The 17555-nt window shown below is 35.8% G+C and overlaps 1 protein-coding gene across 8 annotated transcripts in view; it reads right to left on the bottom strand.

Annotated features, from left to right (window-relative positions):
* Positions 1–17555, bottom strand: part of CCDC141 (coiled-coil domain containing 141) — a 226410-nt gene that overhangs the window by 160952 nt on the left and 47903 nt on the right. The window contains exon 2 of one of the 8 annotated variants that reach the window (XM_044242442.1): positions 15166–15345. The exons of the other annotated variants lie outside the window; for them this stretch is intronic. Within the exon in view, the coding sequence (XP_044098377.1) occupies positions 15166–15222 (57 nt within the window). The 5' untranslated portion in view covers positions 15223–15345. The remainder of the gene's footprint in view (positions 1–15165; positions 15346–17555) is intronic. 8 annotated transcript variants of the gene reach the window in all.

Consider the following 17555-nt stretch of genomic DNA (forward strand, 5'->3'; position numbering starts at 1 on the left):
GAAATTGAGGAAGACACAAAGAAATGGAAAAATGTTCCATGCTCATGCATTGGAAGAACAAACATTGTGAAAATGTCCATGCTACCCAAAGCAATCTACACATTTAATGTAATCCCTATCAAAATACCATCAATTTTTTCAAAGAAATGGAACAAATAATTCTAAAATTTATATGGAACCAGAAAAGACCTCGAATAGCCAAAGGAATATTGAAAAAAAAAAGCCAAAGTTGGTGGCATCACAATTCCGGACTTCAAGCTCTATTACAAAGCTGTCATCATCAAGACAGCCTGGTACTGGCACAAAAACAGACACATAGATCAATGGAACAGAATAGAGAGCCCAGATATAGACCCTCAACTCTATGGTCAACTAATTTTCAACAAAGCAGGAAAGAATGTCCAATGGAAAAAAGACAGCCTCTTCAACAAATGGTGTTGGGAAAATTGGACAGCCACATGCAAAAAAATGAAATTGGACCATTTCCTTACACCAGACATGAAAATAGACTCAAAATGGATTAAGGACCTCAATGTGAGAAAGGAATCCATCAAAATCCTTGAGGAGAACACAGGCAGCAACCTCTTTGACCTCAGCCACAGCAACATCTTCCTAGGAACATCACCAAAGGCAAGGGAAGCAAGGGTAAAAATGAACTTTTGGGATTTCATCAAGATCAAAAGCTTTCGCACAGCAAAGGGAACAGTTACCAAAACCAAAAGACAACTGACAGAATGGGAGAAGATATTTGCAAACGACATATCAGATAAAAGGTTAGTGTCCAAAATCTATAAAGAGCTTAGCAAACTCAACACCCAAAGAACAAATAATCCAATCAAGAAATGGGCAGAAGACATGAACAGACATTTCTGCAAAGAAGATATCCAGATGGCCAACAGACACATGAAAAAGTGCTCCTCATCACTCGGCATCAGGGAAATACAAATCAAAACCACAATGAGATATCACCTCACACCAGTCAGAATGGCTAAAATTAACAAGTCAGGAAAAGACAGATGCTGGCGAGGATGCGGAGAAAGGGGCACCCTCCTATGCTGTTTGTGGGAATGCATGCTCGTGCAACCACTCTGGAAAACAGCATGGAACTTCCTCAAAAAGATGAAAATAGAACTACCCTATGACCCAGCAATTGCACTACTGGGTATTTACCCTAAAGATACAAATGTAGTGATCCAAAGGGGCACGTGCACCCGAATGTTTATAGCAGCAATGTCTACAATAGCCAAACTATGGAAAGAATCTAGATGTCCATCAACAGATGAATGGATAACAAAGATGTGGTATATATACACAATGGAATACTATGCAGCCATCAAAAGAAATGAAATCTTGCCATTTGCAACGACGTGGATGGAACTAGAGGGTATCATGCTTAGCGAAATAAGCCAATCGGAGAAAGATAACTATCATATGATCTCCCTGATATGAGGAAGTGGAGATGCAACATGGGGGGTTAGATGGGTAGGAGAAGAATAAATGAAACAAGATGGGATCGGGAGGGAGACAAAACATAAGTGACTCTTAATCTCACAAAACAAACTGACGGTTACTAGGGGAGGGAGGTCGGGAGAGGGGGGTGGGGTTATGGACATGGTATGTGCTTTGGTGAGTGCTGTGAAGTGTGTAAACCTGGCGATTCACAGACCTGTATCCCTGGGGATAAAAATACATGATATGTTTATAAAAATAATTTAAAAATAAATTAAAAAAATAAAAAATAAAATAAATAAAAACAATAAATGTAATCGATTAAAAATAATATGAATAAATTCTAAAATATCAGCAGAAAAGAGGACTAAAATGTGATAATGCAAAATAAAACAAAGAAAATAAAAGACATAAAAAGCATATTTACTGGTATAAAAACAAAAAAATACATAATGATAGGAATATGATTAAATACCAGTTAGCACCAAAAAAGTGGATGGATTAGCTTTCTCAATTAAAATACAAATATTTTTTTTTAATTTAAAAATTAAATAAATAAATAAGGGGGCGCCTAGGTGGCTCAGTGGGTTAAGCCTCTGCCTTCAGCTTGGGTCATGATCTCAGGGTTCTGGAATCAAGCCCCACATTGGGCTCTCTGCTCAGTGGGGAGCCTGCTTAACCTATAAATCAGGTTAAGCTTTAAAAAAACGTTAATTAATTTATGTGTTTGCTAGAGACATTCCTAAAGACATAACTTTTGAAAATAAAAAGATGTGATGTATCAGGCAAAGACAAAATTTAAAAAGTACTAACAGCATTAATGGCAGATAAAATAAACAAAAAAATTGGGATTTAAAATGACATTTTATTTTGATAAATGGTACAATCTATAGTAGATATAAGGTTCTTATGAGTCTTTATACTTATGACATCAAAATATTTAAAATAGATATATTTAGTCACAACGTAATAGGTAGAAATAATAAGAAGTCCAGGTAATAAAACAAATCTCTTAGAAATCTTAAGATAATACTTTAAAGAATAATTCTTAGATCAAATGGAGAATAAGAACTACTATGGCAGGCTGTTTTGAGAAAATAATGAGGCTATTATGCTTAATAACCTAAGATAACTAGCTAACTTTGGGTTCATATAAAATTCACAGCATTGAACAACTTTGTTTTTAAAGAAAAAAATAAGCATTAAAGTCTAAATTGTAGAAAAAGAATAATAACATAAGCACAAAATTATGCATTAATAAATCAGAGAAAAATATAAGAATTAATTAAAAAGAAGTTGGTTCATTGGAAAGCCAAATGAAATATAAAAATATCTAACAGATGTACATAAAAATAGCAGAATGGATGGCCCCAATGTTTTATCTCTCTACAAAAACATTGAAAAAGCAAGCAAAAACTGTCTTAATCAACATTATTGGAACTCTGGAAAGCAGTCAAAGATATATAGCAGTTGGGTGGCACAGTTAGTTAAGCATCCAATGCTTGGCTTCAGCTCAGGTCTGATTTTAGGATTGTGAGATTCAGCCCCTCATTGGGATCTGTGCTCAGTATGGAGTCTGCTGGGGGTTTCTCTCTCCCTCACCCCTTTCCCATCCATCTCTAAGATAAATTAATAAAAGCTTAAAAAGAAAATGGTTTACAGCAACCAAATGAACACTGACACCAAAAAGGCAACTTAAATATGGTAAGAGAATTTTGAGACATTTTTTGTTTGCCCTTACCTACCTGCTGGGTTCAGCAGAAAGTATCAGAGTAGAACCAAAACAAGACTATATGTCATCTACAAGAATCCCACTTACAATAGAGAGATTAAAAGCAAATAGATGGAGAAAATATACCACGAGGGTATTAATCTAAAGAAAACTAGAGTAGCTATATTAATTTCAGAAAAGCAGATTTCAGAGCAAGAAATATTATGAGAGATTAAGATGGGCATTCCATAATGATAAAGGGATCAGTCTCCTAGAAGATATTCTAGTGTTAAATGTGTATGTGCCTAAAAATAGAGAATCAAAATATGTCAGGCAAAAACTGGTAGAACTATAAGGACAAATAGACAATTCTACTATTATTGTTGGAGACTTCAATACCTCTATCACTAATTGACATACCTAGCAGATAAAAAATTATTAAGGATACAGTTTAATTGAATAGCACTATCAATCAACCAGATATAATTAACATGTACAGACTACTATACCCAACAACAGCTGAATACATAATCTTCTCAAGCTAACATAGAACATTCATCAAGTTGATGTATGAAAAAAATTAAATTAAAAAAAAATAAAGAAAAAAGAGAGAAATTGCTTATTTACAAAGATAGACCATATCCTGGGACATCAAACATATCTGAAAAAGTTTAAAAGAATAGAAGTCAAAGTATGCTTTCATACCTAATAGAATTGAGGTAGAAATCAATAACAGAAAGAAAGTTGGAAAATTCCAAAACACTAGTAGTTTAAACAACACACTTTAAATAACACCTAGGTCAAATAAAAAGTCTCGAAAAAAATGTAAAAATATTTCTAAGTATATAAAAATAAAATACAACCTCTCAAAATTTGTGGGATGCAGCAAAAGCAGTGCTGAGAAGAAAATTTATAACACTGAATACATATATATGAAAAGAAGAAAGATCTAAAATCAATACTCTGAGCTTCTATCCCAGAAAACTTGAGAAAAAAAAGAGTAAATTAAATATAAGATAAGCAGGATAAAAAAGTAATAAAAATTATAATAAAATTAATGAAATCAATAAAGAAAATCAATGAAATCAAAATCTAGTTCTAAAATCAATAAAATTGTTAAACTTCTAGCCATAATAAACAAGAAAAAAGGGAGAAAAAACTAATTACTAACAGCAGAAATGAAAGAGGGGTCATAACTACAATACTATAAACATTAAAAGGATAACAAAGGAATATTAAAACTTCTATAACTTAGATCAAGTAGACAAATCCCTTAAAAGACATAATCTACCAAAACTTACACAAGAAGAAATAGATAAACAAACTGAATCAATAATTTGTAACCTTTTAAAAAAATTATTTATTCACTTGAGAGAGAAACAGAGAGAGGACAAGCAGGGGGTAAGTCAGAGAGAGAAGACGACTCTCTGCTGAGATAGGAGCCCAGTGTAGGGATTGAGGCAGGGCTCTATCCCAGGACCTGAAGATCATGACCTGAGCTGAAGGCAGATACTTAACCATCTGAGCTACCCAGCTGCCCCAATAACTTATAACCTTTTAAACAAGAAGGCATTAGTCTCAATGGTTCCACTGGTGAATTCTACTAAAATTTAAAGAAGAAGTTATACGAGAGCTAATAAATTCAGCAAGGTTGCAGTACACAAAATTAATACACAAAATAAATTGTGTTCATTTTATACACCAGAAATAAATAATCTAAATAGTAAATTAAGAAAACAATTCCATTATAATATCAACCAAAAGAATAAAATATCTAGGAATAAGTTTAACCAAGGAGGTCAAAGACTTCTATACAGAGAACAAAAACAGAATCATCATAAAAAAAATTAAAGGCCTAGGTGCACCTGGGTGGCTCAGTGAGTTAAAGCCTCTGCCTTCAGCTTGGGTCATGATCTCAGGGTCCTGGGATCAAGCCCCGCATTGAGCTCTCTGCTCAGCAAGGAGCCTGCTTCCTCCTCTCTCTCTGCCTGCCTCTCTGCCTACTTGTGATCTTTGTCGGTCAAAAAATAAGTAAATAAAATCTTTAAAAAAATTTAAAGGCCTAAATAAATGAAAAGACATCCCATGTTCATTGATTAGAAAACTTAATGTTATTAAAATTACAATACCACTCAAAGCTAACTAGAGATTCAACAGATTCAATGTAATCATTATCAAAAATCCAATAGCCCTTTTTTTGCAGAAATCAAAAAGCTAATCCTTAAATTCATATTTAATTGTAAGATCCCTATAGCCAAAACAATCTTGAGAAAGGAGAAAAAAGCTGAAGGATTTCAAAACTTAATACAAAGTGACAGTAATCAAAACAGAGCTATACTGTCACAAAGATGTACATATAGATAGATCAATGGACTAGAATTGAGAGTTTAGAAATATACCCATACATCTATGGACAACTGATTTTCAACAATGGATCCATGACCATTCGATGAGGTAAAAACAGTTCCTTTAATAAATAGTACTGAAAGCACTGGATATACACAATTTTAAGAATGAAGTTGGACCCTTAACTTACACTACATAAAAAATTAAAATGGATCAATGATTTAAAGGTAAGAGCTAAAACTATAAAATTCTGAGAAGAAAACAGGGGTAAACCTTCCTCATTTTGAATTTTACAATGTTTTCTTAGATATGACCCTGGAAGCATAAGCAACAACAACAACAACAAAAAGAGAAATTGGACTGCTTCAAAATTAAGAACTTTTATGTATCAAGGACATTATCAAAGAAGTGAAAAGAAAACTTATAGAATGGAAGAAAATATATGATAATCATTTCTCTAAAAGGGTCAAGTATACAGAATAAAGAATTCTTCCAACTTAACAATTAATGAAAAATACCTCAACATCATTAATCATTATGAAAACGTAAACCAAAACCACAATGAGATGACACTTCGTGCCCACTAGAATGACCACAAATGTTTTTCACAAACAGAAAATGGTAAGTGTCAGCAAATGTGTGGAGGAATTGGAATCCTCATACATTCCTGGTGGGAATGTAAAATAGTGCAGTTAGAAAACATGTAGACAGATAAATAGTAGAGAGGCTTGAGAGGTAAGAATAAGAAGTCACTGCTTAATGGGCATGGGGTTTCATTTTAGAATGATGGAAATATTTCAGAATTAGATAGAGGTGGTGGTTGCACAGAATTCTGAATGTAGTAAATAGTACTAAATTTAACACTTTAAAACAATTTTATATTCTATGAAATTCACCTCAATAAGAAAAAATTATAAAACTAACAGATTTAAAAGGGAACAAAATGACAAAAAATTACATAATATTAAGATTAAGAGATATAACTGCATATAGTAAGTTTTGGATTTATTTTTAGGTGTAAAAGGAATATTTTTGTTAATAAATGTCAAACTGGAATAAAATGGGAAGTTTCCTTAAAAAAATATTAAGAAAACTGTCCTAAGAAAATCTTATCACTAATGCCCTCATCATCACTATCATTACTACCATCACCAAGGAATATATTGAATAATTTCTCAAGAAAGTATGTCCCCAACAGGTACCAGTCCCAGAGAATTCAAGGGTGGGAGTGTTTTGTTTTGTTTTTGTTTGGTCTTGTTTTATTTTAAGGCAAGGTCCCAGCTACCTTCAAGAAACAGAGACATATTCTATGCTACTTAATCTTCTTTAGACATAAGAAGCATTCTCATTCATTTTAAAATGTTAGCATGATTCAAATATCAAAACTTAACAAGATAGTACCAAAATTATAGGTCAAGCTTACTTGTGATATTTTTGTAAATGCAATATAAGCAGATTAAATCCTGCAGTATATTAAAGTATAATAAACACACAATTGTATGCATTTGTTAAAACTCAACAAGGCTTGCACTTAAAAAAGAGTGAATTTTACTTTACATAAGTAATACCTCAATAAAATGGGCTTAAAAAAAAAGAATTCACCATGACCAAGTAGGGTTTAGTCCAAAATAACAAGGATAGTTTAATATTTGTAAATTAAATTAGTAATATAATATTTTAATAAAAATAAGAGGAGGAGGAGAAAGATGGCAGAGGAGGAGACCTAAATATGATCAGGTCCCAGGAGTTCAGGTAGATAGTTATCAAACTATTCTGAACAGCTACAAACTCAAAAGGAGATAGAAGAGGAGGACGCCTGGGTGGCTCAGTGGGTTAAAGCCTCTGCCTTCAGCTCAGGTCATGATCCCAGGGTCCTGGGATCGAGGCCCGCATTGGGCTCTCTGCTTGGCAGGGAGCCTGCTTCCTCCTCCTCTCTCTCTCTCTCTCTCTCTGCCTGCCTCTCTGCCTATTTGTGATCTCTGTCAAATAAATAAAATCTTAAAAAAAAAAAAAGAAGAGGAGAAGAGCAGCAACACTAGGAACAGAAAACTGACCATTCTGTAGAAGGTAGGACATGCAGAGAAGTGAATCCAAGGCAACATTCGGGAAGATAGACCATGGTGGGAAGGGCTGGCTCCCAGCAAGTGATAGAGTAGCACAGCACAAAAATAGAACTTTTAGGGGCGCCTGGGTGGCTCAGTGGTTTGGGCCTCTGTCTTCGGCTCAGGTCATGATCTCGGGGTCCTGGGATCAAGCCCCGTGTCGGGCTCTCTGCTCAGCGGGGAGCCTGCTTCCCCCTTCTCTCTGCCTGCCTCTCTGCCTACTTGTGATCTCTCTCTGTCAAATAAATAACCTATAAAAAAATCATTAAAAAAAAATAGAACTTTTAGAAGTCTGCTCCACTGAGGGACCTTACTCCAGAGGCTAAGCAGGGGTGTAGCCCATGTGGGGACACTGTGGTGACAGGACCCACAAGGTCACATAAAGGCCAGGGGTGTCTGAATGTGGCAGAGCTCCAAGGTATTGGAGCAGGAAAGCTGGCTACAAAGATGGAGCCAAGGAGAAGGCTCTCAGCTTGGGATTACCTTAAACTGTGATCCAAGGCACAGTTGGGCCTGCACTTAGAGCAGGGACGCCACAAGTGACAGATCCAGAGAGACCCTTCCTTCCTCCTCTGTGAGGAGCAGCATGGGAGCCATGGCAGGAATCTGCTGAGATTGGAGACTCCAAACAGGGCCATGGGCAAGAGATAGAAATGCTCAGTTACAGGCTGGGTGACTTTGGAGTGTGGCCAGAGACTAGGAAGATGGGAGAGACTGACTGCTTTTCTCTGAGGGTGCATTGAGGAGTGGGGCCCTGAGCTCTCAGCACCTCTAGGCTGGAGAGTGGGAAGCGCCATCTTCATTTTACTCCTAAAAACTATATGGAAAGCGTTCAGGAAACAAAACCTCCTGAGACCAAAACCACATAGATTACTTAGCCTGGCCCCTGGCAAGGGTGGTGCGATTCCGACTCAGGCAAAAACATTTGAGAATCACTGCAATAAACCCCTCCCCAAAAGATCAGCAGGAACAGCCAGCCAAGACAAAATATACCAATCAATGAGAACTGCAGAACTCCAGAGCTAGGGGAAGGCAACCCATAGAATTCATAGCTTTTTTCCCCATGATCCTTTAGTCTTTCAAATTAAATTTTTTCAATTTTATTTTTTTCTTATTCTATTTTTAAAAATTTTTCCTCTTTCGTATTTTAACGTTTTTTGAACTATTCTATCTTACCAATACCTTTTTAAAAATCTTTTCAATTTTTCATTATTATAGTCATATTTTATCCCTTCATTGCATTTAACATTATTTCTTGTATACATATAGGTTGTTTTTTCTTGAAACTTTTGAGATACAACTTCTTCTTTTTTTTTTTTTAAAGATTTTATTTATTTATTTGGCAGAGAGAAATCACAAGTAGACGGAGAGGCAGGCAGAGAGAGAGAGAGGGAAGCAGGCTCCCTGCTGAGCAGAGAGCCTGATGCAGGACTCGGTCCCAGGACCCTGAGATCATGACCTGAGCTGAAGGCAGCGGTCTAACCCACTGAGCCACCCAGGTGCCCCGAGATACAACTTCTTCTAATAGATCAAAATACACCCTCATTCTAGTGTCTGGCTTTGTTCTAGTCTCCAGCCTGTCACATTCTTTACTCTTTTTCTTTCTTTTTTTTTTTAACCAACTTCTTGTCTTATCAATTCCTTTTTTAGAATCTTTTAAAATTTTCATCTTTACAGTCATAGTCCATCCCTTCATCGTATTTTTCCTTATTTTTGTGTATATATATATATATGTGTGTGTATATATATATATGTATATATATACATAAATATATGTATACATATATTTAATATGTATACATATATACATATGTATAATATGTATATGTATAATAAATACATATATATATATATATTTCTCTTTCTTTAAAATTTTGGGAGGCAGTTTCTTCTAACAGACCAAAATAGACCCAAAATCAAGTGTGTGGCTCTGTTCTATTCACCAGATCTAATAATTTTAAAGATCTAATAATTTTAAAAATCTAGGCACCTAACATGGGAGCAACCAACTATATAAACCAATTAATAACAAAATCAAAGAAAGGCATCAACAATAATACAATAATAGTAGGGGACTTAACATCCCCTCTCACTGAAATGGACACATCATCTAAGCAAAAGATCAACAAGGAAATAAAGGCCTTAAATGACACATTGGACCAGATAGACATCACAGATATATTCAGAACATTCTATCCCCAAAAAACAGAATACACATTCTTCTCAAGTGCACATGGAACAGTCTTCAGAATAGATCACATCCTTGGTCACAAATCAGGTCTCAACTAGTATCAAAAGATTGGGATTATTCCCTGCATATTTTCAGACCACAATGCTCTGAAACTAGAACTCAATCACAAGAAGAAAGTTGGAAAGAACCCAAATATGTGGAGGCTAAAGAGGATCCTACTAAAGAATGAATGGGTCAACCAGGAAATTAAAGAAGAATTTTAAAAATTATGGAAATAAATGATAATGAAAATACAACTGTTGAAAATCTGTGGGACACAGCAAAGGCAGTCCTGAGAGGAAAATATATAGTGATACAAGCCTTTTTTTTTTAATTTAAATTTTATTTTTTATTTTTTTATAAACATATAATGTATTTTTATCCCAGGGGTACAGGTCTGTGAATCGCCAGATTTACACACTTCACAGCACTCACCATAGCACATACCCTCCCCAATGTCCATAACTCCACCCTCTTCTCCTGACCCCCCTCCTCCAGCAACCCTCAATTTTTTATGTGAGATTAAGAGTCATTTATGGTTGTCTCCATCCTGATCCCATCTTGTTTCATTTATTCTTTTCCTACCCCCCAATCCCCCACGTTGCATCTCCACTTCCTCATATCAGGGAGATCATATGATAGTTGTTGATACAAGCCTTTTTTAAGAAATAATAAAGGTCTCAAATACACAACCTAACCCTACATCTAAAGGAGCTGAAGAAAGAAGAGTAAAGAAAGCCTAAACCGAGCAGGAGAAGAGAAATAATAAAGATCAGAGCAGAAATCAATGAAATAGACATCAAAAAAACCAGTAGAACAAATCAACGGAACAAGGAGCTGCTTCTTTGAAAGAATTATTACTAATTCTTTTTGAATTACTAATTTGTATTAGTAATTACTAATTACTATTTACTAAAAATTACTAAATTGTATTACTAATTACTAATTGATAAACCCCTGGCCAGACTTTTCAAAAAGAAAAGAGAAAGGATACAAATAAATAAAATCATGAATGAAAGAGGAGAGATCAAAACCAACACCAAAGAAATACAAACACTTATAAGAACATATTATGAAAAACTCCATGCCAGCAAATTTGACAATCTGGAAGAAATGGATGCATTCCTAGAGACATATAAACTACCAACACTGAACCAGGAAGAAACAGAAAACCTGAAGAGACCCACAACAAATAAGGAGATTGAAGCAGTCATCAAAAATCTCCTAACACAAAAGATCCCAGGACCAGAAGTCTTCCCAGGGAAATTCTACGAACATTTAAAGAAGAATTAATGCCTATTCTCCTGAAACTGTTTCAAAAAATAGAAATGGAAGGAATACTTCCAAACTCTTTTTATGAAGCCAGAATTACCTTGATCCCAAAATCAGTCAAAGACCCCATTAAAAAAGAGAATCATAGACCAATATCTTTGATGAACACACATGCAAAAATTCTCAACAAAATACTAGCCAATAGGAGTATTCATCGTGACTCAGTGGGATTTATTCCAGGGCTGCAAGGTTGGTTCAACATCCACAAATCAATCAATGTGATACAATACATTAATAAAAGAAAGAACAAGAATCATATGATACTCTCAATAGATGCTGAAAAAATCATTTGACAAAATACAGCATCCTTTCTTGATCAAAACTCTTCAAAGTGTAGGGACAGAGGGTACATACCTCAATATCATCAAAGACATCTATGAAAAACCCACAGCAAATATCATGCTCAATGAGGAAAAACTGAGAGCTTTTCCACTAAGGCCAGGAAAACGGTAGGGATGTCCACTATTGCCACTGCTATTTAATGTCCTACTAGAAGTCCTAGCAATCAGACAACAAAAAGAAATTAAAGGCATCCAAATTGGCAAAGAACTCAAACTCTCACTCTTTGCAGATGATATGATACTATATTGGAAAACCCAAAAGACTTCACTCCAAAACTTCTAGAACTCATACAAGAATTTAGTCAAGTGCCAGGATATAAAATCAATGCCCAGAAATCAATTGTGTTTCTATACACCAACAGCAAGACAGAAGAAAGAGAAATTATGGATCCATCCCACTTACAATTGCACCCAAAACCATAAGATACCTAGGAATAAACCTAACCAAAGACGCAAAGAATCTGTACCCAGAAAACTATAAAGTACTCATGAAAGAAATGGAGGAAGACACAAAGAAATGGAAAAATGTTCCATGCTCATGCATTGGAAGAACAAATATTGTGAAAATGTCTATGCTACCTAAAGCAATCTACACATTTAATGCAATCCCTATCAAAATACCATCAATTTTTTTCAAAGAAATGGAACAAATAATCCTAAAATTTGTATGGAATCAGAAAAGACCTCAAATGGCCAGAGGAATGTTGTGAAAGAGAGTCAAAGCAGGTGGAATCACAATTCCAGACATCAAGCTCTATTACAAAGCTGTCGTCATCAAGACAGTATGGCACTGGCTTGAGAACAGACACATAGATCAATGGAATAGAACAGAGAGCCCAGAAATAGACCCTCAACTCTGTGGTCAACTAATCTTCAACAAAGCAGGAAAGAATGTCCAATGGAAAAAAGACAGTCTCTTCAACAAATATTGTTGGGAAAATTGGACAGTCTCATGCAGAAGAATGAAACTGGACCATTTCCTTACACCACACACAAAAATAGACTCAAAATGGATGAAAGACCTCAACGTAAGACAGGAATCCATCAAAATGCTTAAGGAGGACACAGACAGAAACCTCTTCAACCTCAGTCACAGCAACTTCTTCCTAGGAACATCACCAAAGGCAAGGGAAGCAAGGGCAAAAATGAACTATTGGGACTTCATCGAGATCAAAAGCTTTTGCACAGCAAAGGCAACAGCAACAAAACCAAAAGACAACTGACAGAATGGGATAAGATATTTGCACATGAAATATCAGATAAAGAGCTAGGATCCAAAATCTATAAAGAACTTATCAAACTCAACACCCAAAGAAAAAATAATCCAATCGAGAAATGGGCAGAAGACACGGACAGACATTTTGGCAAAGAAAGACATCCAAATGGCCAACAGACACATGAAAAAGTGCTCTACATCACTCGGCATCAGGGAAATACAAATCAAAACCGCAATGAGATACCATCTCACACCAGTCAGAATGGCTAAAATTAACAAGTCAGGAAACGACAAATGCTGGTAAGGATGCAGAGAAAGGGGAAACCCTCCTACACTGTTGGAGGGAATGCAAGGTGGTGTAGCCTCTCTGGAAAACAGCATGGAATTTCCTCAAATAGTTGAAAATAGAGCTACACTACAACCCAGCAATTGCACTACTGGGTATTTACCCTAAAGATATAAATGTAGTGATCCAATGGGGCATGTGCACCCTAATGTTTATAGCAGCAATGTCCACAATAGCCAAATAATGGAAAGAAACTAGATGTCCTTCAGCAGATGAATTGATAAAGAGGTACAGTATATATATATATATGAGTTCTATACACACACACACACACACACACACACACACACAATGGAATACTATGCAGCCATCAAAAGAAAGGCAATCTTGCCATTTGCAACAATGTGTTTGGAACTAAAGGGTATTATGGTGAGCAAAATAAGTCAATCAGAGAAAGACTATTATCATATGATCTATCTGATATGAGGAATTTGAGAGGCAGGGGGTCATGGGGGATAGGGACAGAAAAAATGAAACAAGATGGGATCAGGAGGGAGACAAACCATAAGAGGCTCGATCTAATGAAACAGACTGAGGGTTGCTAGGGGGTGGAGGGATAGGGATAGTGTGACTGGGTTATGGACACTGGGGAGGGTATGTGCTATTATGAGTGCTGTGAAATGTGTAAGCCTGATGATTCACAGACCTGTACCCCTGGGGCAAATAATACATTATATGTTGATAAAATAAAAGAAAGAAAGATTACACTGAAAGAGTTGGGAAAAGTACAGCATTCATTTCTAATCAAAATTCAACTTGAGAGAAGAAAAAGAATATTTGCTTAATTAAAAAGAATATTTAGGGTGCCTGGGTGGCTCAGTGGGTTAAGCCTCTGCCTTCAGCTCAGGTCATGATCTCAGGGTCCTGGGATCGAGTCCTGCATTGGGCTCTCTGCTCAGTGGGGGGCCTGCTTCCTCCTCTCTCTCTCTCTTCCTGCCTCTCTGCCCACTTGTGATCTCTCTCTGTCAAATAAATAAATAAAATCTTTTTAAAAAAGAATATTTATTTGATTCCAAGATCAAGAATCTTTCTCTCTGGAAAAATTTGAAGCAATCAAGAGTACAGTCAAAAAAAAAAAAAAAAGAGTACAGTCAAGAATCAATTCCTGCTTACTAACTTTGCTTTGAAATCATCAGTCCATGTAATTAAGTTTAAAAAAATGTGCAATATGATTGTTTATCTAAGCACACCTAAGAAAATAAACTAAATAATCATATAACAAATTTTAAATTTCCCTAAATTTCCAGAAGTAGACTGAATACAAGACAATGAAGGATATCTGATACTAGTCCATAATTCAAAAATTAAATTTATTGAAGTTATAGTTTGCATGTAATAAAATGAATTTTGACAAATGTATATATGTAAGTTACCATCACCATAATAATTTTATTACCCCAGAAAGTTTGTTATAGCCCTTCTCAACCAATCCTGCCCACATCATGCCCCAAGATGACACTGATATACTTTCTGCCACCTTAGATTAGATTTTTCTTTTCTGGAGTTTCATATAAATGATATCACAGAGCATGTAATCTTTCTTATCTGGCATCTTTCAATCGGCATGAAGTTTATGAGATTCCTTCATGCTCTTGCATGTGTTCTTTTCATTATGGAGAAGTATTCCACTGAATGAATATACCATAATTTATCTGGTTATCTGTTGACATTTGGATATTTCCAATTTTAAGGTACAATGTGTATGCCTATTATGAAAATTTATGTATAAGTACATATATATGTGTATATAGATAGATAGATAGATAGATATTTTCATTTTCTAGGTATTTACTTAGATTTTTCCTACTGAATTTTACTTTCTTATTTATGCCATCTTGTATGTTTTTGATTTTTTATGAGAATGTTATTTTTATCATTGGGGAAAATGTGATGTTCATTTTTACAATTATATAAAATAGAACTATTCTGAAAAAAGCAAACAAAGTAGCTCTGCCATGGTTTTACTGGAAACAGGGGATCTGAGTTACCTCCAGTTAGAATTCTAGAGCAGTTCTTCTCTTCCTTATACTTTCAGATTATAGCCTAAGACACATTATACACTTTAATTGTATTACTGTTCCCAGTTACTTGCCATTTCTCCCTGTAAGAGGATTATATTCTCATGTCTCCTAACATCAGTCTTTTCCATGTGATTTGCTTGAACTCATGAAATGTGAACAGGAGTTTTGTGTGTCATTCCTGAGCAGAACTTTTAAGAACCAACAAGAGACTCCACCATTTCTCTCTTCATTGAAGGGAATGCTTCTTCACCCTGGATCCCAAAATAAGGAAGACAAACAAAACTGAACTGTAATCACCATGAAGGCAAGATGTAATTACTCATGTTTCTTACATGAGTTTCTTACTCATGTAAGAAATAAAATCAATTACTCTGAGCCACTGCTGTTTGGGAGGTTGTTTATACCCTAGCACCCCAGATACACTCAAAAAGGTAAAATCTTGTATTATACATCCAAGTTTCTCTCATGCTTAATAAAGAAGGAAAATAGAATTCATAATGCAAGAAAAGAAAAAAACTAGACCAGAGCCTGACACTGTCATCATTAACTAAAAGTCTCGGGCAGACTGGGTTGAACATGCCAGTGACCTCTTCAGAGACATGAACTGAATTATGTACCAGCTCTGATCTTCTTGGTGTTTAGCTAAACCAGACAAATGCTTGTTTAAATTTCCATAAGAATTAGATGAAATGTGCATACTTCTTGTCTAGCTATTTGGAAAGCACTGTATCTGGTGATTCACAGACCTGTACCCCATTTTTTTCCTACATGAAAAGTTTTAGATTATCTTGAGGGATGGTTAGTTTTGTACTGTCATGTTTTTTCATTTTGTATTTTTTGTCATTAAAAGGGAATGACTTGGCCTTAATTTCTACTTATAATGGGTGTTAGCTCAAGAGGATGTAAGGAGAAAAAAGAGATAATATCAGGAATTTTAAATTCAAGATACCTCGTTGGATGACAGACTGTATTCAGAACTGAACATAGGAAAACTTGATCATTCCAAGGCAGAAATTCAGGGGAGAATGTGAAATGGGCAATGAATTCATTCTAGAGCAAAGCAAGTGGATACAATCTTTCAGTGATATTTCTCAGATTTGATAGAAGGGTGATGAGATAAATCTGAAAGTTAGCTATTTCTACATCTAATAAATAGGTTTGTCTTTAGAGGTGTGTTTTCAGCTTTGTTAATTACATATACAACAGTTCCTCTTAATACTGTTCTTTTTCCACTGAAGCTAAAGATCGTAAATCAGTGATCCAGAGGTTTTGGGGACAAACAGTTTGAAGGACTATAATTCTGGCTTCCAATACTTCCTTTGGACTCTCCCATGACCTCCAGTGTGAACCACAAAAAATGTTCTATTCACTGAAATCCAAAGACCAGAACATTCTTGCAGAACCCTATGGGTTTAATTTAGTACAAGTTGCACTTGGGATTTTCTCCAAAAAATCCCATAGACAGACAGTCTGCTTTGAGGACTGGCAAATAACTATCTGCTCCAAATTCTCTTGGAATTTAGATCACTCTTGGGGTGCTGGGTTCAGAGGCCAGGTAAGGTTCAATGCTCCCCAGGGCCTATCAAACACCATCTAAAATACTGGAGGAGAGAGAGGGACCCAGACAGTGAAATAGGCAGGATTTATGGAACAGGGATATTTCTCAGCCAATTTAAGATCTCAACATAATGATCAGTTGAAGTATATTTCTGTGAGATTCCTGAATGGATCATGATCTAAATCTAAAGCCCCAAATCCACCATCCAGGTATTTGATGTTTAACACTTGGTCTCTGTCTTCTTCTGTCTTGAAGGTCTTAGGAATGCCATGAGATTCTTCTAGTGTTCTCCAACTTTCCATGGTTGCCCATGTACATGACACCCTACTAACCAGCCTTCTCTTCTGAATCTGGTGTTATCTCATATGTTGCTGGCACTCAGGAAATACTGTTCTATTTTTAATGTGGGTTGCCAAGCCCCTATGGAGACCACCTCTTTTGTCTCTGTAAAGGAAACACAAGAGATCTTGTGTGGTCTCACTCATATTTAAAACTCGAGCACCTATCATTGGTTCTTTTTTTTTTTTTTCCTTCCCATTGGTTCTTAACTAGAATGCCCCAAAGGAGTGTCTGGAAACATGATGAAGCATTTATAGTTGTCACAATGTTTGTGTGGTGGAGAGTGGTTTGATGAAGTATTATGCCACCAAACAGAAACCATACTAAGAAACACTGAAGGTCCTACACATAGTGGGGGCCTAATAAATATTTGCAGTAGAATGTGTGGGAGAGACTGAAGAGTTTTCTTTCACTCTCTCTTGAAAATCATTTCACCCTATTCCTTCTAGTTGGGGCACCTGGGTGGCTCAGTAGGTTAAGCATCTGCCTTCAGCTGGCTCAGTAGGTTAAGCATCTGCCTTCAGCTCAGGTCATGATCTCAGGGTCCTGGAATGCAGGCCCCCA

Source organism: Neovison vison, chromosome 3 (genome assembly GCF_020171115.1).
Source record: "Neovison vison isolate M4711 chromosome 3, ASM_NN_V1, whole genome shotgun sequence".
In the NCBI taxonomy this organism is placed as follows: Eukaryota; Metazoa; Chordata; class Mammalia; order Carnivora; family Mustelidae; genus Neogale; species Neogale vison.